We start from the raw sequence: 20,628 nt of genomic DNA, 5'->3' as shown, positions 1-20,628 counted from the left end.
GAATTAACAAATTAAACAATATCCGTCGGGGTCAATAAATGATGGTTGTTTGCTGCCTCATGTTGATGTAAACAGTGCAAACAACGGTGCTACCAAGCCCACTAAAGCAGACTAGCGCCGCCATAGAAAAAAAATAATCCCACTTCATATCTCAATTTTCCTCCTTCTCCCCTCTATTCTCTACGATTCTCTCTCTTCATCACCTTTCTCCTCTTTCCCTAGTTTTTTTAAATCCTTGGGAACCCTTTTCAATAGGAGTAGTTGAGAGGACCTATACCAGCCGCCTGCCTTTTTCATAGACCTACACCCTATCTTTGCGATCGAGAAGCGTGCATTACAACAGTCGCCCATCATGGACCAGCAGCGGTTCTTGCAGCAGCTGCAAATCGTCCTTGATCGTGAGTTCTTGAGCCTACTATATGCATATTATTGGAGAATGTTGTAGTACGAACGAATTTCTCTGACTTGCGGCCTTATTGATATTGTATAGCGACCAAGGGCAGCGTCAAAGAAGCTACTGGCACACTTAAAAAGGAATTCTATACCCACCCAGAATCGCTCCTTTTCCTCATTCAGGTCGCCACTTCCCATGATGACCAGAATTTGAGACAGCTTGCTGCTGTCGAATCTCGAACGCTCGTGTACAAGCATTGGCTCAAAATCGCTGCGGAGCAGAAACCACAGGTTAGAGAACAGCTACTCCGTGCTGCCTTAGGAGAAGGTACCTCCTTGGTCCGCCATTCTTGTGCGCGTATCATTTCCGCTATTGCGAAGATTGATATCGAGGACGGGCAATGGGCAGATCTCCCTGGATTCCTGCTCCAGGCTGCAGCCAGCCCCAAAGCCGACGAGCGGGCTACTGGTATCTACATCCTATTTACCGTCCTCGAAACGCTAGGTGAGGGTTTCCAGGAGAAGTTTAGCGACCTCTTTGCGTTATTTGAGAAGACTATTCGTGATCCTGAGAGTGCTGAGGTCCGCATCAATACCCTGCTTGCATTGAGCAAGCTGGCCATACATCTCGACTCCGAAGAGGATGAGGCACCAGTTAAGGCTTTCCAGAATATTTTCCCCGCCATGGTCGCCGTGCTGAAAGACTCGATTGACCGGAGCGACGAGGATCGGATCCTGCAGGCATTTGAGGTTTTCCAAACCCTCCTTGCCTGCGACCCACAATTGATGAACCCCCACCTCAGGGATCTTGTGCTATTCATGAACCAGGTTGCAGCAAACACCGAGCTGGATGTTCACACGAGAACTCAAGCCATTAGTTTCCTCATGCAAGCGACTAGGTATAGAAAGCTGCGAATCCAAGGCATGCAGATCGGTAGCCAGATTACCCTTACCTGCCTTCAAATCGCTACCGAGCTGGGTGACACTGCCGTTGACGATGATGATATTACACCAGCAAGATCGGCGCTTGGTCTCTTGGACATGCTTGCACAAAGCCTTCCACCTAGCCAGATTGTCGTCCCTCTCCTCAACGCTTTGGGACAATACTTCAACAATAAGGATCCCGACTATCGACGCGCTGGTATCATGGCTCTTGGTATGTGTGTCGAGGGTGCTCCTGATTTCATTAGCACTCAGATGAAGGAAATTTTCCCTGTCGTGTTCCAACTACTTAGCGACCCCGAATCCAAGGTTCGCCAAGCAACATTGCATGGCGTTGCGCGAATTGCCGAATCTCTTGCGGAGGACATCGGCCAACATCATCAGCAGATGATGCCTCTCCTCCTCACGAATCTCCGAAGCACAATGCAGGAGTGGAAGGGCGAAGAGAGTGGCCCAGCCATCGACAATATGAAAGCTGCAATCAGCGCATTGGATGCCGTGGTTGACGCGTTGGGCGAGAGTGATGTGATCTTGTACCAAGGAGAGGTGGTGCCAATTCTCCACGAGTTGATCAAACATCCTGACTTCAAGGTGAAAGCTCTTACAGCTAGCGCGTTGGGATCCATCGCTTCATCTGCTGGCGAAGCTTTCCTCCCCTTCTTCAATGACTCAATGCATCTCATGCAGGACTATGCTACGATGAAGGATAGCGAGGATGAGCTTGAACTCCGCGCGTGTGTCACTGATGCGATGGGAGAAATGTCTGCTTCTGCCGGGCCAGAACACTTCAAGAACTACGTCGAACCCTTGATGCGTGCTAGCGAGGAGGCCCTCCAGCTTGGCCACTCCAGACTAAAGGAAAGTACTTACCTTTTCTGGGGCTCTATGTCCAGGGTTTACGGTGAAGATTTCACTCCCTTCTTGGATGGAATTGTCAAAGGACTCTTCGCATGCCTTGACCAGGAGGAAACTGACCTTGAGGTTGAGCTGGGCGAGGCTGCTAAGGACCTTATTGGCCAGGAAGTTACCATTGCTGGCCGCAAGGTTCGTGTCGCAGGTGGCGATGATGACGACCAGGACGTTTCTACGCTTGATGACTCTAACATCGAAGACGTCGATATTGATGGTGAGGACGACTGGGAAGACCTAACCACGGTGGGGCCCCTCGCCCTTGAGAAGGAGATTGCCGTTGAGGTCATTGGCGATATCATCACCCATGCCAAGAAAGCCTATCTCCCCTATTTCGAAAAGACCATCGAACAGATTTTGCCTCTTTGCGAGCATCCCTATGAAGGTATCCGAAGGAGTACTATCAGCACTCTTCACCGCGCGTACGCTGCCCTCTGGCAGGTTTGTGAAGAGTCTGGTCAGATGCAGAAATGGGTGCCTGGCAAGGGAATGGATATGATTGAGCCACCCGCTGAGCTCAAGAAACTCACCGAAATTTTGGTCACCGCCACGATCAAGATGTGGGCAGATGAAGAAGACAGGTACGTTGAGGGCAATCCTTCTTTTCACCTTTACTTCTGTTATTTTCATGTTACTTTAATTGTATTATTCATTGCCAGTATATTTTCTATGATGACACCACTTCGTAATCCCAGCTCACTCATACACACAAAAATGTGTGACTGATGTTAACGCGAAAACTTCCATCGTGAAGCTGAGAAATATCTAACTGAGCATATGTGATTTTTATTTGTTGCATTTTTACCTGTCTCAGGATCCATATTCTGTTATTAACACTCTAACACTGGCTGCCTGTTGTAGAGAGACTGTCGCCGATATTAACCGCAATGTCGCCGAAAATCTCAAATACTGCGGACCATACTTGGTCTCTGACGCTTCCATTCTTGACAACGTCGTGACTATGGTCACTACCATTATCACCAAGCAACACCCCGCTCAACAGGATTACGGTGCTGATGAAGAAGACCGTGCTGCTCTCGAAGAACTGTCCGAGTACGATTGGGTCGTCATCGACACTGCCTTGGACGTTATTTCCGGCCTTGCAATTGCTCTTGGCGGTAATTTTCTTGGTCTATGGCCTCACTTCGAGAAGACCGTCCTCCAGTATGTTGGCAGCAGCGAACCTCTCGAACGATCCACCGCCACCGGTGTTTTGGCTGAAATCATCTTCGGATTGGCCGACGCTATCACACCGCTCACTACCAAATTCCTTGAACTGCTCCTGCGCCGCCTGAGTGATGAGGATTCCCAGACAAAGAGCAATGCTGCCTACGCCATCGGACGCCTTGTCGAACGATCCAACTCTGACCAGGAAATTATCCAGGCCTATCCTACCATCCTAGAGAAATTGGAGCCCTGCTTGCATATCCCCGAGGCCAGACTCCCAGACAACGCTTCTGGCTGTCTGAGCCGAATGATCTTGAAGCATCGCGACAACGTCCCCGTGGCAGATGTCCTTTCCGCTCTAGTCGATCTCCTCCCCCTAAAGAATGATTATGAGGAGAACGATCCTGTTTACCGCATGATTTGCCAACTGTGTATGTTTATCTTCCCTTCCCCTTTTGAAAATGACACATGTTCGCTAACAGAAATTTCAGACAAATGGGAAGACCCAACCGTCCGCAGCCTAACGCCACGTCTAATCCCCATTTTCGAAGCCGTTCTTACTGGCGACTCGGACCAGCTCGACGATGAGCGGCGCGCCGAGCTCATCGAGCTAGTCTCCTGGTTAAACAAAATGCAACCGGGAGTGGCGAGCTGGGTCGGACAACTGGGTCAATAATTTTTTTTGCCCTCTCAGCCTCTCAGCCATTTCCTTTAACGAATTGAGAACGAGGACCAACGACGATATGGCACAAAATAGATTTTTTTTTTTTTCTTTCTTTCGTTTATTTTCCCTGTTTACGTTTCGAGGATCTATGCATTATGATGTAGAAAACAGAATACCCCCTCCACTGACTGCACGCACACTAGGCGGATGATATGTGAGAATGAGAGTGAGCACTGGCATGGATGGAAATGGCAGGGACTGGGCCGGAGAACATTGGGTAAAAAAGAGTTATAATACCGACATAGCAAGTGGATGAATGAATGAATGAATGGAAGGAATACAACAATATACCCCCGCAGCAAGGTGTGTGAAGAGACCAGGGAGCAGTTTTATCATGGGGAATAAAAGAATATTTTTTGCAATGCATGATAATTTTAACATGGATTTTGATTCTATTTTGATATCATTTGGTAATAAGTGGCCCTGCGTGTCTTTCATTGCGATGGCTATACTTAGCGTCACTAGTATTCAGCTGGCATAAAATACCAGCGGATCTTTCGGGCAGAGAGTTTCCGTTCATATCAAGTGGAGATGAGCTTGAGAAGAACTGGGATGACATGGATCTGTAGAGGATGTAAGGTTGTGTATTTGAATAGTCCCAGCAGCTGAGCATGAGCAATCCCGTCTTTCCCAATTCATTATTGATTACGATTTAGTATAACTAGTTTACGTTTATATACATACCTCAGCTGTCCCACGTCGGGGTGAGAACCTTATGGAAATAGAAAACTTCTGGAAGCTCCCCTTTACAGCGGCCGTCCAAAAATACCTGCAAATCCTTTGCCATCGCTATACCTCCTGAACCTTCACAACGACTTTTCCCTTCATATGCTTCGACATACTGCGCTCATAAGCCTGCATCCAAGGATGACAATGTCAGCCAAGGCTCCGTGCGAGTTACAATCTAACGTAGACTACTACAACGAAAAATAATAAATAGGAAAACCTATTCAAAATAAAAAGAAGCATAACATACCTTCATCACATCGTCCATCTCCCACACCGAATCCACAATAGCCCTCAACTTCCCCTCCTCCACCATCCGCCGCACCTTCTCAATCCTCATCTTGGATGGGCCTGTCGTCACAAAAGAAAAGCCACCGGGACCTCCACCTAGGAAGCTTGGAAGAACCATGATCCTCAGAAACCAAAGGATGGCGCGGCAGATGTTGATGAAGGTCGTGGGTGGGTAGAGCAGCCCGATATTGAGGTACCTTTGCGGGCGGTCGCGGGTGGGACGGGAAAGGTAGGCGGAACTATGGTCGTAGAGCGACTGGATGCCGATGGTGTCGAGGATGACGTCGAAGTGAGAGGTGGAGTAGTGGGTTGCGAGGTACTTGTGTAGGCTGTCGTGCTTGGTGTAGTCGATGATCTATTCAAGAATGTTAGCTGTGGTGCTTCATCAGACTTTGGGGAAGATACAACTCCATTTGCACCCAATTTTCTTCCTTTTCCCATCATACATACATACCTCATCAGCCCCTAAGCTCTGAACCAGTTCTTCATTACGCCCGGAGCAAGTCGCTACAACCCTCCCCGTTTCTCCCAGAATATCTCTCACAATCTGCACGGTCATCAATCCCGTCCCCGAACTCCCACCATTAATAAGCACTTTATCCCCTTTCCTCACGCCCGCTCTCGTAACAAGGTTCATCGCCGTACATCCTGTGACCGTTATTCCCGCTGCTTCTTCAAGGGACACATTATCCGGCTTCCGAATCAAGTTCTCCGCCGTCGCAACGACATATTCCGCTAGGGTGCCGCGGCTCTTACGGGCCACTTCATGAAGGGGATCATTCATGCCCAGTACTGGGGAGCCAAGAGGGAACTCCTCGCGCAGAGCAGCATCCGCATTAGCGGATAGGGCGACGACGACGCCTGAGAACTCAAATTCAGCGACCCGTGGTGTCGTCTTCTGAAGCGGGATGGTTGGGTAGACGTTCAGGATGAGCCGCATGGTAGGATTTATGGAGGCATGAGAAACCTTTATGAGGAGCTCTGTTGGGGCAAGGGCTGAAGGCGAAGGGGTGGGGTAGGACGTGGATAGCTGGAGGATATCCGGGGGAGAACCCGCTTTCGTATAAGTCCATGCTTTCATTGTTGGTGGAAGGGAAGGGGAATCGCCCGGAGACATGGTCATGGTGGGTATCTGGATCCCTTTGACTAGCACGCCTATGCTTTGAGAGATCTTGTTTGGAGTTTCTTAGATAACAACAAATGGATTTGGGCCTATGAGGCAGGATTTCTTCGTGGAAGAAATATTTAAAACTGGGAAATTTAAGACACTTGGATATATTTATCCTTCGGCATTATAGATCAGTTCGGGCACATTCATGTTCGGCGTCGTGGCGTTTCAACGCATTGTAACGCCCCGAAAATGGAAGAAAGGACAGGAGAGAAGAGCTCCAAAAAACGGACACTCCCGTAACCATGCGGAGTTAAGAGATTCGAGATATCACAAAGTACCCGCTCTGCTGGCTAAGTAAGTACATCATCATCATCATCATCAGCATCTCAGCTCTCTGGCGGTAAAGCCTTGATTGAGAATAATGAATTAGGGTTTCGGTGCCCGAAAAGGGGGGCGAGCCAAGCCTTTTTATAACCCCGAACGTAAATACCTCCGAACCGGGTGATATGGCCTCTTTTGAGCGCTCTTTGTGTCTATCGAGGAGCGGATTTTGGTATTTGCTAGTCGAGGAAACTAGCCTGGTAGTCGGTCTTCACAGCAGAATCTACTTCCTGTGCATGGAACATATATTCTTTTCGAAGTCATAAAAGGACGCCAGAGTGCGTGCTTCCACCCAATTGATAACTACAGGTGTGCAATCACCTGCTTAGCTACCATGCGACAAAGAAGATGACTTAACTCCAATTGGGCTTGAAATCCGTGGGAATAGTTAATAATATCACAGGCAGACGGCAAGACGAGAAGCGCTAGAACATTGAACACATTGCACATTGGCGTCAAACTGAGGCAGCAATATGTCAATTCATCGAGCATTAAATAACTTAGCCTTGGCACATCGCGCCCGCGAAACACTTTCTATTCTAACCTTAGGAAGAGGAGCATTCTGGGGATGTTTCATGATATCTGGTGAAGATACGTTTTTATATCATTCAACTATGCTGCATGTGCAGTTCAACTTTATAGAGAAATAATAGTTAGAGTTCTTCCACCACTTTTAATTAATTCCAAGGGCCTCTGACGAAAACATGGCTACTTCACATTCAACAAGTCAAGCACACAGTCACACAATCCGTGAGAAGGCAGTCTTTTATTCTCTTATTCCGATCTTCAGTAATTGTTACTCTGTCTACACGAGCGACAACTTGTTCCGCTATAATCACTATATGGGTAGATACACACAATGCTAACTAGAAATTCTAGCAATTCGGCTCCTCATCGCGTTCACACCCCAAACAAACAAATCCCTCCACTGGCGCCAGAAATTAGCACTCACCTCTCTACAAGTGCAAAGGGCTACATATTCTACAAAAGAGCTCCTCAGTAACCTTTGAAAGAGCCCAACCGGGACGGCAATTGAGGGGCTACTGCACCACACGCGGAATCCCGCATAAAGCAATCATCGTGAACCGTATTTCTACTCACGCCACCGCCAACCTTGCACTTTGTCACCCCCATATCAGCCACCGCAGATGGCCCAACGCTGCTGTATTTCCATGGAGGGAGATATGTCAACCCTCTGAGAGCCGCTGGTCATATGCCCTATACCCTCGGTGCGGTACAGCCTGCAAGGCCAAAGAAATAGTCTTCCTCGAGTACGCTCTAGCGCCGGAATATCAATACCCAGTTCAACTCATCCAAGCCGTGGCTGCCCTTCGTTACCTTCTAAACGATCTGTCATTGAGAGTTGATGATATTATAATCGCTGGCGACAGCGCGGGTGACAATTTGGCAGGGTCTCTACTAGTGCATATCGCCAAAGCATCACTCACCGTACACAGCACCGCTGGATATTGGTGGTGGGCAACTTAGAGCCGTGCTATTTGTAAGTCCCTGACAGAATGATGACAGTTGATCAAGAAAGTTATGAGACGAATGATGGGAAGGATTACATTGATGGGCCCATAGCCCTCCGGTTTAAGGGGGTGTGGAATCCCACTAGGGGAGATGCATGGGCAGACCTATGCGAAGGGGAAGGCACTGATGAAGTTTGGCGTCAAGTGTTTCCGGCATCAGGGGGCCCGCCGGGTCTAGTCAAGAAGGCGATGGTTACAGCAGGGACGGCCGAAGTTCTTCTGGACAGTTGTCGGAGGTTCGCCAGGGATTGTGTGAAAGCAGAGACTGTTGTTGCTGGCCGCGGATCCGATTGGAGTGCCTTTGACAGGAAGACCTTTGTTTATGCGGAGTGTGAGGGCGAGATCCATGTTCAACCTGCTCTAGATTGCGGTCGGGTATAATAATGGACCCATAATTCAAGCGATCCTCAGGTGGTTGGAGAGCGTATAGTGGTGTCACAGAGCATCCCAATGGTCAGAATGCCAGTTCTATGAAGACGGAATTCTGTAGCGCTGGTCAGGAAATGAGGCGATATGATTCAAAACAGTCTTGAAATGGAACTTTGAATAATGTTTGAACCCACCCACCACATATGTCACTCTTTTCAAGTTGCATTGAATCTATTACTAGTGCACGAAGTTTCAAAATGTAAGTGCAAAGCATTGCGATCACATTAGGAGAACTCGTAATTAGTATATACATACTTCCAGATCATACATATCAAATAGAAATATAAGAGTAATACAGAGGATGTCAATGTTGTTCACTGAGTTCCAATGAGCGCAAGATAGTTTGAAAGTCACATGCTGTGGGTTAACTAGCAAAGGATTTGTCACTATCATAGGCTGCCACCAGTACGACAGCCTAAATATAGTGACATTATAGGGCTGAAACCGATGACGAAACCTATAACGTCCAGTTCAACTCAACCACGCATATCGACATTTTATCAACCGCTATCGAAACAAGAATCAGAGCAAAAGTAGGTACAAATATAGATACAAAGGCATTGGCCATGACTTTCTGGCCATTCTAAATACCACCCGTACTTCATGAATAGCTATATGGACTACACATCGAGAACCCCGGGCTAATAGTCCCTTGACAGGAAAACCTACCAGCCAACAGGCGTCCCTAATCATCTACCTCCACGAAACAGACAAATACTTCCCTTCGCAAAACCCCGAAAATAATGGCCTCAACCATCGTCTTCCAGCCCGTCAACCACACTCTTCCTACATCTTCGGGCTCCTCAGCTTCATCGACCGTTAGCAAGCCCGTCAAGGGAGCAACCAAGCCCTGCTTTGGCTGTGGCTGTGGTGGTGAAGAATGTGATTGTTTCATCTGCGTCGTTATGTGAGGACGTCCTTTGTAATACCGACAATCGATGAACAATAACTGGCGGAAGATTTTCGCTCTATCTGGGTTTGGGAGTCTTCAAAGGTGTTTGGCGGTGGAGATATATACCCCGCTTCTCGCTAAGGAAGAAACTGCTCCCAGTTGGGATGGATGGGTTGATATGTTTAAGAGTTTTCATGTGTCATGTGGGTTATTTTATGGACTTTGCGGCCATTTACTTCGTTTCTTTTTAAGCAAGCGGGCATTTATTTGAATGGAGTGGAGGTTGTGGATGTAGCATGAATCAGGGGATGATTCCATCCTATGATAAGGCACGGTGTATGATATAGGTGTTCAATTTTACCAATTTTATTTGTCCATCTACCCAAAGAAATTTAACAAATTGTATGTACAATACTAAATGTTTGTAAACGCAAGAAACGAGGAGCTAAAGAGCCAAATAAGGTACTTAAAAGACAGAGCAGGAAATGGAAGGGGTAAAAAAGAGAGAGAAAGAAAGAAGGAAAGGAAAGGAAAGATACGCCATCTTGTAGACTCAGCTCAGAGGATAAAAGTAGATATTACACACTACCAGCACCACCAAAGATCACGCATGCCTGTATAGCTCTCCGCCGATCAATCTCTTTCTTCAGCATCAGCAGGCAAGTAGCCACAATTAACGGCTCATCTATTACTTCCGCTGTATCTCGACCAATCACAAGCTCCCCACCATTCCCTGCCGTGCACCGAGACGTGTTAGGTGGCCTCGTCCGTTTATTCCGCAGCAGGTGCGCCACTCGTTTCCGACCGGAAACTTCAAATTTCTCTAGGACAACAAGCACTTCCTTCTTCCCATCCGGCCCACATTCCTTCACATACCTCCATTCAAACACCGACCCATCCGGCAATGAAAAGTTGGTTGCTCGGGACGTCCATTTCCCTTTAATTTTAACCTCTGGAGACGCCTTCTCAGACCCAGTTAGAATATGAATTCTGGGCTCCCTATTGGGGCCGAAGAAGTATTCGGTGAATAGCAGGTCGCCACACTCGGGTGATGAGAGAGTGGAGCTACCTGAGCAGCGGCTCTTGCGTGTGGATACGTATGCGAGTGATGTATCCGGGTTGTGGATGTGAATTTCTAGCTGTGAGGATGGAGTGGGTAGGCGCACAAGCGCCTTTCCACGAGCGTCGATGAATAGAGAGCGACCGGGCGTGAAAGAGGCTGGGGTGTTCACAAGCGTCTCTGCAGTTTCAGTTGAGATAACTGAGACCGAGGAGCTCTTGAGAGTTTCCTTCTCTTTTGCTAGAGAGGCGCTGTCTGCGAATGGATTGTCTGATGCTATCATGGTGATATATTGGATATTGGAATATGCACCGTTGTGAGATGAATAGTAGAAGGGTAAACAGATAGCCTAAGGTTTATGAGGACAAAATGAATGTAGAAATCTGTATTATTGTTATTGAGAACTTGAATATAAGAAGTTTAAGAATCATCCTCATCTAGAGGGGCGGGAGCGAGCACTCTTTATCGTCAATGGCAGTGAACCACTCGGAGAAAGTCTCCCCAAAAAAAGCCATACCGCTCGCCAACTGAAAACTTACTCTGCATTACCCTGTAGCCTAGAGAACAATTCATCATCATTCACCATCGCCACTGTTTCGTTGGAGGCGCAGGGCCCTTGAAGGGAAAGTTCGTATCTCGCATCTCTCTCCGGTCTGACCCTGATGCGGCTGAGCAATTACATCAGCGTGTCGATGAATTAAGCTATTTCCTAATGGGGAAAAAACTCGTTTTCGGTCAAACCTTAATTTTGTAATTAAGGTTCAGTCCAGCTTATGTAATGACACTAGCTCCTTTTCTTGGGGAACGCTGAAGCCGAGTTCAGTCGATCACAACACTGACGGCGGGACGACGACATTATTCTTTTGCTCTGTTCTCTAAAATTAGGGGGTTGGCGAAGCCAGCAGATAGCTGTCCAATTCCTTAGAACCCGGACACGACGGTGAGGCTGTGGTCCCATAAACTAGAACCCCTCTCCAGTAAGATTGTTCAGCTCTCTTAGCCATCAACACCTCCATCGTTCAATGTTTAACTTGCTTTCTAGGATCACACGTAGCAGATGGTTGCAAAGTTTGCCATTTTTCTATTACGGCATGCCACTAGTAATCTAATATCTGCCTCCTCTACTAAGTTACTTGCTAGACGACAATTGGCACTATCGTTACAGGTGATATAATAAGCTAGCAGTAGGGCTTGATAACCCATGCTTCAGCAATGTCGTTAATCAAGCGCGCCATTCGGCTTGCATCCGTGCCTGTTATCTTTCTACTAGCTCTGTTTGCCCTACGACCATCTGCGGTAAACACTTACCTTGATGTCGAAGGTTGGCGCTACTATTGGCCCCCAACTCCTTCACTGCAAGTCATTCTCCCATCCTGGGCGCGTGTGGCCGTTTTACTGGGAGGCATAGAGGCACCAGCTGTGAGAATTCGCCAAGGTATAGTAATCGGGAAAGTTCTCAGAGGTGATCTGCCAAAACCCGTTGAGGCGTTTCTTGGAATCCCATATGCGCTGCCACCAACGAACGAACGGAGGTTCAGCCCGCCGGTGCCTGTCAATGCATCGAATAGCACTATCGATGCCACCAGTTATGGCAAAAGGTATTACTTAAATCTCAACTGAATCAATCGTCTCGGAGGTTGAAATCTACAGAACCAAACCCTAATCGAAAGAATAGATGTTCATCACCTCCACTGCTACTCTACGGATGGTCTGAAGATTGTTTGACTGTGAACATATTCCGTCCTCAGATGCAAAATAGGACGAGAAAATTACCAGTAGCAGTATATTTCCATGGTGGAGCATTTAACGGTGGCAGCGGTACGTACATCAGCGCATGCTCTTTAACTGGAAGTGGGAACTCATACCGCAGTAGGGGGAGGCCACAACTCCGCCTCTATGATGGCCTGGTCTGAGAAGCCATACGTTGCCGTAAACTTCAATTATAGGTGAGACTTGATAATCTTCGTTTATGTGGCTGCCCATGCGCTAGCGCTAATATACTTCATAGGCTTGGGGCATTTGGCTTCCTCTCATCAAAAGTTGCTGCCAAGGATGGCGTGCTCAATGTAGGGCTACGTGACCAGATCCTCTTGTTGAAATGGGTACAGGAAAATATTGAAGCTTTCGGGGGCGATCCAAACGACGTCGCCTTATTTGGGCTATCAGCTGGAGCACACTCAGTAAGCATTGCTAGACTTAAAACCTCCATACAAACGTTCCGCTAACATCACCAGATCGGCCATCATGTCATGCATTACAAAGAAGAAGTGCCGTCCCTTTTTCACAGAGTAATTATGGAATCTGGGGCTGCAACCTCTCGCGCCGTTTACCCCTACTCCCACAGTCTCCATGAGCTTCAATTTGAAGAATTCCTCGTTGAAGCCGGGTGCTCTGGTTTGGAAGAGGATGAGGTCATGCTATGCCTGCGAAGCAAATCGGCATTAACCATTGCTTGGGCCTCGTCCAAGATCTTCTCCCGATACGAACCCTCAGATCGATGGGCATTCCAACCAGTCATCGATGGCGATATCATCAAACAAGCTCCTGTCCAAGCTTGGAAATCCGGTAACTGGAACAAAGTGCCAATCCTCACCGGTTTCAACACGAATGAAGGCACCTCCTTTGTTCCCTCAGAGATATCCAAGTCAGAAGAATTCATAAACTTCTTTCGCCTGCTCATTCCCGCTATGCCCGAAAAAGACCTCAACAAGCTTGACCAGTTATATCCAGACCCGCTCAAGTACCCATCTTCTCCCTACGTGGAGACACGAAATATAAGAGTTGGCGCCCAGTTCAAGCGTGTTGAAGCCGCTTACGGTCAATTCGCCTATATATGTCCTGTTCGACAAACAGTCCACCTTGCCTCGGGAGCACAGCAAGCACCAGTATTTTTGTACCACTGGGCTCTGAATAAGACCGTGAAGGGCGGAGCAAACCACGGAGACCAAGGTGAGTACGAAACATATAACCGTGGCGTTCGACAAATTTCCGCCGCCCAGGACGAAATTGCTGGCATTCTCCATGCATACTTCACGTCCTTTCTTACCACGGGTGACCCTAATGCGGTGCCCGGTAGATTTCCAGATAGACCCAAGTGGAAGCCTTTTGGTAGTGGGTGGTGGTGGAAAAATAGGACGCTTATGCTATTTGGGGAAGGGAATGATGAGCGGGCAGGGGGCGGTGGGGTTGGGATTCCGGCACAGGTAGTGGACGATGACTGGAGTCAGGAAGAGTGTGAGTTTTGGTCGGATAGGAGTATCATGACGGAATCTTAATGCCCCGGCATGTAGTTATATATATATATGTGTGTGTGGGGTGTGTTATGCGAGGGCAGTTTAAATATAGGGAGGAAAGTTTCTGTTTTATTCGCTTCTTATTCAATGTAGATAATTTAACCCAGTCACAGACGTCATTTTTATTGGAGATATGAGGGTATCTGACGTTCATCTATCTATATATTTGTATTCACGGCGCGCGAACATTTACCTCTCTATACTATATATAATATATTCCCTTCATTCCATAGCCACAATCAAATTTCCTTCTAAATGCTCTTCTTACTCAATTAGATCCAAAAAGCCGTAGCAAACCCAAAAGTCCATCCAAAGAATGGTCCTCTCACAAAGCCCCTCCTTGCGCCTGCACTTTGGCCCACTTATACTTCCCTATCAATAGCGTACTAACGACCGCCGCACTGCCAACGGTCAAGTCATCAACATCCAGCCACCCGAGTGACTGCGCAGGGATCAAAATGTCACATCCAAGGGCAACAAGTTCCGACAACAGGCGGGCGGTATTGGTATTCGTATTACCAGCAGGAGCAGCATTGGCCTTTTCACTTGTTTTCTCTGTTTCCCATTCGGAGCCCTTCTTTTTATTTTCCTGTTTGACATTGCTGGACTTAGTGTATTCGGTTTTGGGCGAGGAGACCGGCACGAATAATTGCCATATAATCCCCACGCTAGCGAAGACCATGGAGTAGAACCAGAACTTGTAACTTTCGAGAAGGACCTGTTCAGCCCAGGGGGTTGGATAAATGTTTAGAGCGTCGAGCTGGGGGCTCAGATCCGTTAGTAGGTGATTACAACTTTAATCATTCTAATATCTCACTGGCATACAGAGAGATAGAGGCAAGATCCCTTTACAGGAAAAAGCGTACACAAGATTCCACCATGAAAAGAAATGAGAAAATTGGAGGAGGTCAACTCACAATCGTGGAAGCTTCCAGGAGTATGTAGCCGCCCAAACAACTCCATTCTCCCACCGCCATGGTCTGCAGCACATATCCGCTAGCAGCTACCGCATCTTGCCCCGAGAAAATCCCCCAGGCCCGGTCAAAGCAGTCGATGAATTGGAAGTAGCGGAAGTATCGGCGACCTGAGACAGAAGAAGAATTCTTAATGAGATATTCGGCAAGTTTCGTTTTTGCATTTGCTCTTATATTTCTTCTGGAGGACATAATCCCGGATATACAGCGACCAAAAGAAAGCACAGTTCCCACGGCTAGGAGCATTTAGTGTGAAGAAGAAAATGCATATATCAATTTACACATTTGGTAGAACGAATGGAAATGGGGTATGAATCCCTGCCATTGCTAGGGGTCTCCCTACATAAGCACTGGCATGTATGGATATATGTCCGCATCAAGTAGAGATAGACATTGGTATTTCTGGACGAGAGATACTCCAGAAGAATCACCTTCTTTTTCTTTTTTTGTGAAGAACAAGTAGATAGTTATAGAGTAAGAGGGGATATCAGATATGACATACTCAGCGCCAAATTCGTGAAAGCCTTCGTCCATGGCTCTGCCTCAGCCGCCGACACCGCCGACGCTGAGATGACCTGGCATATCGACTGGATCAGACGCAGGAAGTTCTCCAGGCCTACGCCGGAGTTTGTGTAATTCGTAAATTGCTTGAGGAGGGGTTGGGGGGGTTGAGGGTTGGGCATGCTTAAAGCTTGGGGAGGGGGGGTGCTCTGAAGGCGAATTGTAGAATAAGAATGAGACGAAAGGCAATGGTAATATCAGAAAAGAAATGTGGAATCTATCCAAGAGAGATATATATTTTTCTTTTCCCTTTTGTGTGTGGGATGTGCAAGTGGTTGGTGGGTTTTTGGGTTTTTTGATAGGATTGACTCTTCGTATTTGTGCCGGCAGCGCTAGTTATTTAATAGATGGCCTGGCTTCCGTTACTCCGCACTTCGGCCAGAGATCAGCGGATGCCTGAGCTGTTTTCGGATGTGAAACTGAGATCGGAAGCATTTTCGTTTGTGCAATTTCCGGCAGGTAGTAGAAGAAATAGCTCGAAAAGTGTGCCGGGCAGGTCATAGTCAAATAATTTCGTTACGTTATCTGTCTAAGATCGAAGATCTCCATCTAAAGGAAACAAGAAAAGCCCTTTCAACATTCCATCCCAATACCACTTCGCTCTCTCTCTACCGACCCTTCCCGCCAGAAATATCCTGCCCAAGCCTATACCCACCCACCTTCTCCCACTCAACCTTTTGCCGTGTAATGGGCAATTGTCTGCGCAGGCCTTTAAATGCCCCCTCAGATAATCTACTAAAAGCATCGCTGAGTTCGAGCTGCTGTGCCCGTTCCGCAGCAGCGATGCGCTTGATGATGGTATCTGCGGAAGAATTGGGAGAGAGGGATATCGAGACGGGTTTCGTAGTGTTTAGTGATACGTTGCCATCTTCGTAGTAGTGGACGTTTATGTGGATAGTGCCTGTTATGGTGTCTGCGGAGGGGATGGGGACAGTGTAAATGGCTCGGTAGCGGCCGTTCCTGTGTGTGGTGATTTTCGTGTTAGCTTTTTTTTAATATAATAAAACATATTTGCTGGTAGTTGTTTACGCAGCGGTTGACAATTTATATGGTAGGTTATAGATTAAAGAACACATACCAGAAATTGTTTGGGGAATATTTGTTCGCAACTAAAAGAATGGCAGCGGCAGAGTCATTGTCCGTTGGATACACACCATACGAGCAGCTTGGATAATGCTCTCGAGCATGTGTTGAGAGCGATTTCAGGAGCGATTTACTTCACAATCGTCAAACTAGGTAACTCCCAGACGAGGAAGGCAAGGATAAAACAACATACATCAAGTCGGAGTGCTGTGACTCTAGGACATAGGATTGTGGTGATGAGGCGGTCTATGCCCCCAATGGTTGATACTGTCAGCCAAAATTCACCGTTTACACAACCTGTAGGCTGCGCGCCAGCGTGATGTATAGAGGTAAGGGATATATACGAACCTGAGTGACATGATCAAACTCAAACGATGTCTGACTCTCTACATCGTAGTATCGATTGCCGTCAAGCTTATTATATGCACTCACGATAACCTACAACCCTCGCGGTTATCGTCAATAATCCGCACAGATAAGCAATAACAACCCCACAGAGAAGGGGGCTCTTCTATTCCAATTCCATGGCTATAATGCGACAGATGTATACATTTTCACTGCCACCAGGCAACTTCACAGTCGCCAGTTGTCCCTCGTTATAGTTCTCGAAGGCGGGTGTGAGAGATGAGATGAGACTCGGTCCCTCAGGCGTCAATGCTTTTATATCTGCGAATTTCGACAATGATTGTAGCCGGGTCAGTTATCTGGAAGTCTGAAGGGGAGGGGTGAAGCGATCTCGAGGAATGAAGAACCGGGAGGAAGTTGGAGATTGTTATGATATGCTGGGTATTTACCTGCAACAACGTCCGAGAGCTACCCCGAAAGTTAGCATCCTGCCGCGTAATATGAAGAAAAATTAGATGGTATATGAAGATAATTGTTTACTCATACCTCTCCTGGCGGCGCACCTCGAATAAACGAGGATGCAATCTCTAGGTTTGATGGCATGGTGCAGCTACAACTAGTGCTAGAGGAGGGGTGTGAGGAAGTGCAGAAGCAAACTGAAACAGTAATTTGGGTTAAAATCTCAAAAGAATAACAATTACGTCGGTAGTGAACAGGGTAACGGTCTATTTCACAAGGGAGAAAGATAAATATGCCTTTGTCGGTCATCTTTTGAATCTCCCCGCCCCGTTGCCACTGTGGCGCGCGGGATGGTGAAACGTTTAAAACAGCCGCCAATCATTAAACGCGCTAGCCGCAACCGCCCCAGAAAAGAGGTATGAGGCAGCAGTATATTCTCAAAAATGACCATTTCTAGCCGTCTGACATGATTTAGAAAAATGTCATTCTGTCTTGAGAAGTGGTTGAAACTTAGGTAGCTGATATTTGGGTGGTAATAGCAAATTGTACATGAAATAACTCAAGAAAAATGTGCATTAATGAAAAGGAACACTCGTAAATGAGGATGTCATAAAAAAAAAAAAGAAAAAAATCCCACGCGCCTCCGCTAAATACCCACAGATGTAATAAGCGAAAACCACAGTAGATCCCGAATATGCAGACGAAAATCTCATTGCAATAGAAGGAAAGGGGATAGGAAATGAAAAAGAAAATCGTTAACGACACACAAGAATATAAATTCCCCCAATTCCCCTCCGCGCCCATTCAGTCAATGCTCATATTCATCAGCCCGTCATTCGTTTCATTCATTCCCTGCATCCCAACCCTCTTCATAGTACCACCCTCTCCTCCCCGCCCCGTCTTCCCAGGAGTCGAAGTCACAGGATTCTTCGACTGCTGCTGCGGTAGCTGCCCCTGGCCACCACCTTCCAACCGACTAGTACTGTCCTTACTAAAATATGAAGTTGACGACCCCGACGACGACGGCTGAGACGCCCCAACGGGGCTATTCTGCAAACACATCCCCGGCGACACCGCCCGCCGCTTGAAGGTGTTCATATCGATCATCTCATCGCGTCTGCGTTTGTTGTTTTTGCGCGATGCTTCAGCTTCGACACGTGATGGGCCAGCGGCGTTGGATAGTTGCGAGATGCTGTTGATGGTGGAGGTAGCGTGTTGGCCGGGAGCGATCAGGAATGTGGATGGTGGTGTTTGCATCATTGCGTCGCTGGTAGAGGTGGGGTTGGAGGAGCCAATTAGTTGGTTGGTAGGGGGTGGTGGTGTTTGGTATCGGGTATCAAAGGCACTTAAGCGTCCTAAACCAGTGGCTTGGTGGTTGGTGAAAATGTTTGATGATGATCGCCCTCCCATAGACAGACTGGTGGCAACATCCCTCGCAACATCTATATTATGGGAATCCGACAAGTCCAGCGGGGATGTCAACGATGGGGAAAGCGGAGGTAATTCGCCGCCTTCGCTCTCACGAACCTGCCGGATAACTTCCGCTTCGCGCTGACACTCGAAATCAACAGGGGCAACTTCTTCAAGCAGCGCTGCCCTGATCCGGGCGAAGTTCTTCGTTTTTGGCTTTTGTATGAACATGTTAGCGGATTAAGCCTTTTAGAATAATAATACGGGCCGAACTGTACCAGTAAATTCCCTCTCCTCGTTACCGGGCGTCGAATTACACCATGAGGTCCGCTTTCTATGTTGGTGCCTCCGGGTAATGGAGCACTGGAAGGGCTACCGACCCGTGCTAGCCGACTCTCATCATCGCTCAGGTCTGACAGGTGAAGGTCGCTAGTGCCAAGGCTTAAGCTTTCCCGGCGTGACTTGACTTCGCTCATTGACATTTCTCTGGGGAAATAGCCAGTAGCAGAGCTCTCAACGCTTTTTAAGACAGGGGGAGATATTGGGCCTGGGCTGAGTTTCGAGCTATTACCACTATTGCTGCTCGAGCTATGTCTACTCCTACCACTGCGCAGCCGAGCACGTTGGAAGCTCATGAGGCTAGCTTTGGCGGCAGAAAGCCCGCTCATCCAATCGCCACCAGGACTTTGAGCTGTGCTGGGGGAAAACGGCGTTGAAAACGTATTTCCCGGACGAGCCATTTGTGGGGTCAATAGGATCGGATCCTCTCTATCGATGATATGCATGGATTCGTCCTCATCCTCGTCGCCACTACTAGTAGTATCAGATTCGAACATGTTGACACTACTCACGGAGCTGGATATGACAGTCCGATCACCGTGGCCGAAGGATTGCCATGTACCGCCTGACATGTTTGGAGAACCCATTCCTGTAGAGTTGATGGTGCTTCGACGATTGGGTATAGCTACTCCACGACCAAGAACGACGGGGGAGGAGTCCGGCGACGATTCGGCAAGGGTAGAATGATGTAGGTTCGTGCATGCGCGGGAAAAATCCAGTCCCCTGGACCGTCGTGGTAATACTGAGGCGGGTGAACCGTATATGTGTGAAGAATCCAGTTTTGGGGAGAGGGGAACTCGATGTCCTCCTGCGACAGGGCTCCCAAACATTCTCGACGGCATTTGTAACAATAGTCCATGCGCAAGGCCATCGGGCCTGTGAGGCGTTGCTGGAGCTGCTGTTACAGCCGTATCATCCTTGGTGCGTTGGATATTTAGGGGATTCGGTGAAGCGGAGGACAGGGTCCGTGAAGAAGCGTCAGAAAGAGAACGACCTTTCATTGGGGAGCGACTTTTAGCTGGAGTCTCAGTGCCAGACCCCGCAAGTCTAGCTGCACCCTCCAATCCGGTCATCTTTTGTCTAAGCTGCTCCGTCAATTGGCTCCCGGGAGGGGAGGCAGAGGAGACAATGGAGGCACCGTTTTGTGCACTTGTAATAGCGGACATGCTGGTATTTCTGAACAAGAGGGAGTCTGGGGCCGCAATCAGAACAGTGAGCTAAGGACATATAGCACTGGGGAAGGTCGTGGGGTTTATGATAATGCTTGGTGAACGCTTATCGTCCCAACGCCAAGCGTAAAGGACGGCGTCTGTGGTTTAAGCTTCGATAGAAGAGGTCATGGCTGACGTGTGTAAGCATGGGCGTGAAGCATCATCGAAAGAAAGTTCATAACCCTTTTCAGGCCCTGACAGTCAGGATTGAGAGTTATATCTGCGAGGTGGGAACAATAGATGGGCGTCACTGACTCGGTCTGACAAGCGCAGCGCGGGGAATCTGTGATACGAGCAGGTTGATTGATAGCGGCAAAACACGAGCGGTGCAGGCTTGGCCATCTATGACGAAAATTTAGGATTTATTGGGGTAGTCACGTGTGCCTGGAAGAACCA

At 47.9% G+C, this 20,628-nt stretch overlaps 8 protein-coding genes across 10 annotated transcripts; 3 read left to right on the top strand and 5 right to left on the bottom strand.

Annotated features, from left to right (window-relative positions):
* The first annotated feature begins 150 nt into the window (after positions 1 to 150).
* On the top strand, positions 151 to 4,930 carry BDCG_03451 (importin beta-4 subunit). The gene is made up of 4 exons (XM_045419054.1): positions 151 to 398; positions 491 to 2,825; positions 3,106 to 3,842; positions 3,903 to 4,930. Exons 1-4 carry the CDS (start codon positions 353 to 355, stop codon positions 4,085 to 4,087), a joined length of 3,303 nt encoding a protein of 1,100 aa, XP_045275483.1. The 5' UTR covers positions 151 to 352; the 3' UTR covers positions 4,088 to 4,930.
* BDCG_03450 (zinc alcohol dehydrogenase) lies at positions 4,479 to 6,784 on the bottom strand. Its single transcript, XM_045419053.1, has 3 exons — positions 5,607 to 6,784; positions 5,112 to 5,507; positions 4,479 to 4,990 (listed from the first exon to the last, which is right to left on the bottom strand). Exons 1-3 carry the CDS (start codon positions 6,273 to 6,275, stop codon positions 4,925 to 4,927), a joined length of 1,131 nt encoding a protein of 376 aa, XP_045275482.1. The 5' UTR covers positions 6,276 to 6,784; the 3' UTR covers positions 4,479 to 4,924.
* Positions 6,530 to 8,898, top strand: BDCG_03449. Of its 2 annotated transcripts, XM_045419052.1 has the most exons (2): positions 6,807 to 7,394; positions 7,524 to 8,898. In XM_045419052.1, the coding sequence occupies exon 2, from the start codon at positions 8,162 to 8,164 to the stop codon at positions 8,555 to 8,557; it is 396 nt and encodes a 131-aa protein (XP_045275481.1). In that variant the 5' UTR covers positions 6,807 to 7,394; positions 7,524 to 8,161; the 3' UTR covers positions 8,558 to 8,898. The 2 variants fall into 2 exon arrangements, with proteins under 2 accessions (XP_045280446.1, XP_045275481.1); XM_045419051.1 differs by having other exon boundaries at positions 6,530 to 8,898.
* An 864-nt stretch (positions 8,899 to 9,762) lies between these two features.
* BDCG_03448 lies at positions 9,763 to 11,234 on the bottom strand. Of its 2 annotated transcripts, XM_045419050.1 has the most exons (2): positions 11,097 to 11,234; positions 9,832 to 10,940 (listed from the first exon to the last, which is right to left on the bottom strand). In XM_045419050.1, exon 2 carries the CDS (start codon positions 10,838 to 10,840, stop codon positions 10,076 to 10,078), a length of 765 nt encoding a protein of 254 aa, XP_045280445.1. In that variant the 5' UTR covers positions 10,841 to 10,940; positions 11,097 to 11,234; the 3' UTR covers positions 9,832 to 10,075. The 2 variants fall into 2 exon arrangements, with proteins under 2 accessions (XP_045275480.1, XP_045280445.1); XM_045419049.1 differs by having other exon boundaries at positions 9,763 to 11,234.
* A 535-nt stretch (positions 11,235 to 11,769) lies between these two features.
* On the top strand, positions 11,770 to 13,832 carry BDCG_03446 (triacylglycerol lipase; the record flags this gene model as incomplete). Its single annotated transcript, XM_045419048.1, has 5 exons — positions 11,770 to 12,155; positions 12,233 to 12,375; positions 12,428 to 12,503; positions 12,566 to 12,737; positions 12,792 to 13,832. 5 exons carry the CDS (start codon positions 11,770 to 11,772, stop codon positions 13,830 to 13,832), a joined length of 1,818 nt encoding a protein of 605 aa, XP_045275479.1.
* Positions 13,833 to 14,175: 343 nt separating this feature from the next.
* Positions 14,176 to 15,507, bottom strand: BDCG_03445 (peroxin 11B; the record flags this gene model as incomplete). The annotated part of the gene is made up of 3 exons (XM_045419047.1): positions 14,176 to 14,610; positions 14,768 to 14,934; positions 15,327 to 15,507. 3 exons carry the CDS (start codon positions 15,505 to 15,507, stop codon positions 14,176 to 14,178), a joined length of 783 nt encoding a protein of 260 aa, XP_045275478.1.
* A 486-nt stretch (positions 15,508 to 15,993) lies between these two features.
* Positions 15,994 to 17,416, bottom strand: BDCG_03444 (F-actin-capping protein subunit alpha; the record flags this gene model as incomplete). The annotated part of the gene is made up of 7 exons (XM_045419046.1): positions 15,994 to 16,345; positions 16,464 to 16,601; positions 16,662 to 16,714; positions 16,817 to 16,906; positions 17,019 to 17,134; positions 17,263 to 17,281; positions 17,360 to 17,416. The coding sequence occupies 7 exons, from the start codon at positions 17,414 to 17,416 to the stop codon at positions 15,994 to 15,996; spliced, it is 825 nt and encodes a 274-aa protein (XP_045275477.1).
* A 312-nt stretch (positions 17,417 to 17,728) lies between these two features.
* On the bottom strand, positions 17,729 to 20,611 carry BDCG_03443 (uncharacterized protein). Its single transcript, XM_045419045.1, has 2 exons — positions 18,961 to 20,611; positions 17,729 to 18,898 (listed from the first exon to the last, which is right to left on the bottom strand). The coding sequence occupies exons 1-2, from the start codon at positions 20,185 to 20,187 to the stop codon at positions 18,077 to 18,079; spliced, it is 2,049 nt and encodes a 682-aa protein (XP_045275476.1). The 5' UTR covers positions 20,188 to 20,611; the 3' UTR covers positions 17,729 to 18,076.
* Between the last annotated feature and the right edge of the window lie 17 nt (positions 20,612 to 20,628).

This window comes from Blastomyces dermatitidis (genome assembly GCF_000003525.1).
Source record: "Blastomyces dermatitidis ER-3 genomic scaffold supercont1.3, whole genome shotgun sequence".
NCBI classification, from domain to species: domain Eukaryota; kingdom Fungi; phylum Ascomycota; class Eurotiomycetes; order Onygenales; family Ajellomycetaceae; genus Blastomyces; species Blastomyces dermatitidis.
Note: the sequence above shows the minus strand (reverse complement) of the source record. Positions and strands in the feature narration are given on the sequence as shown.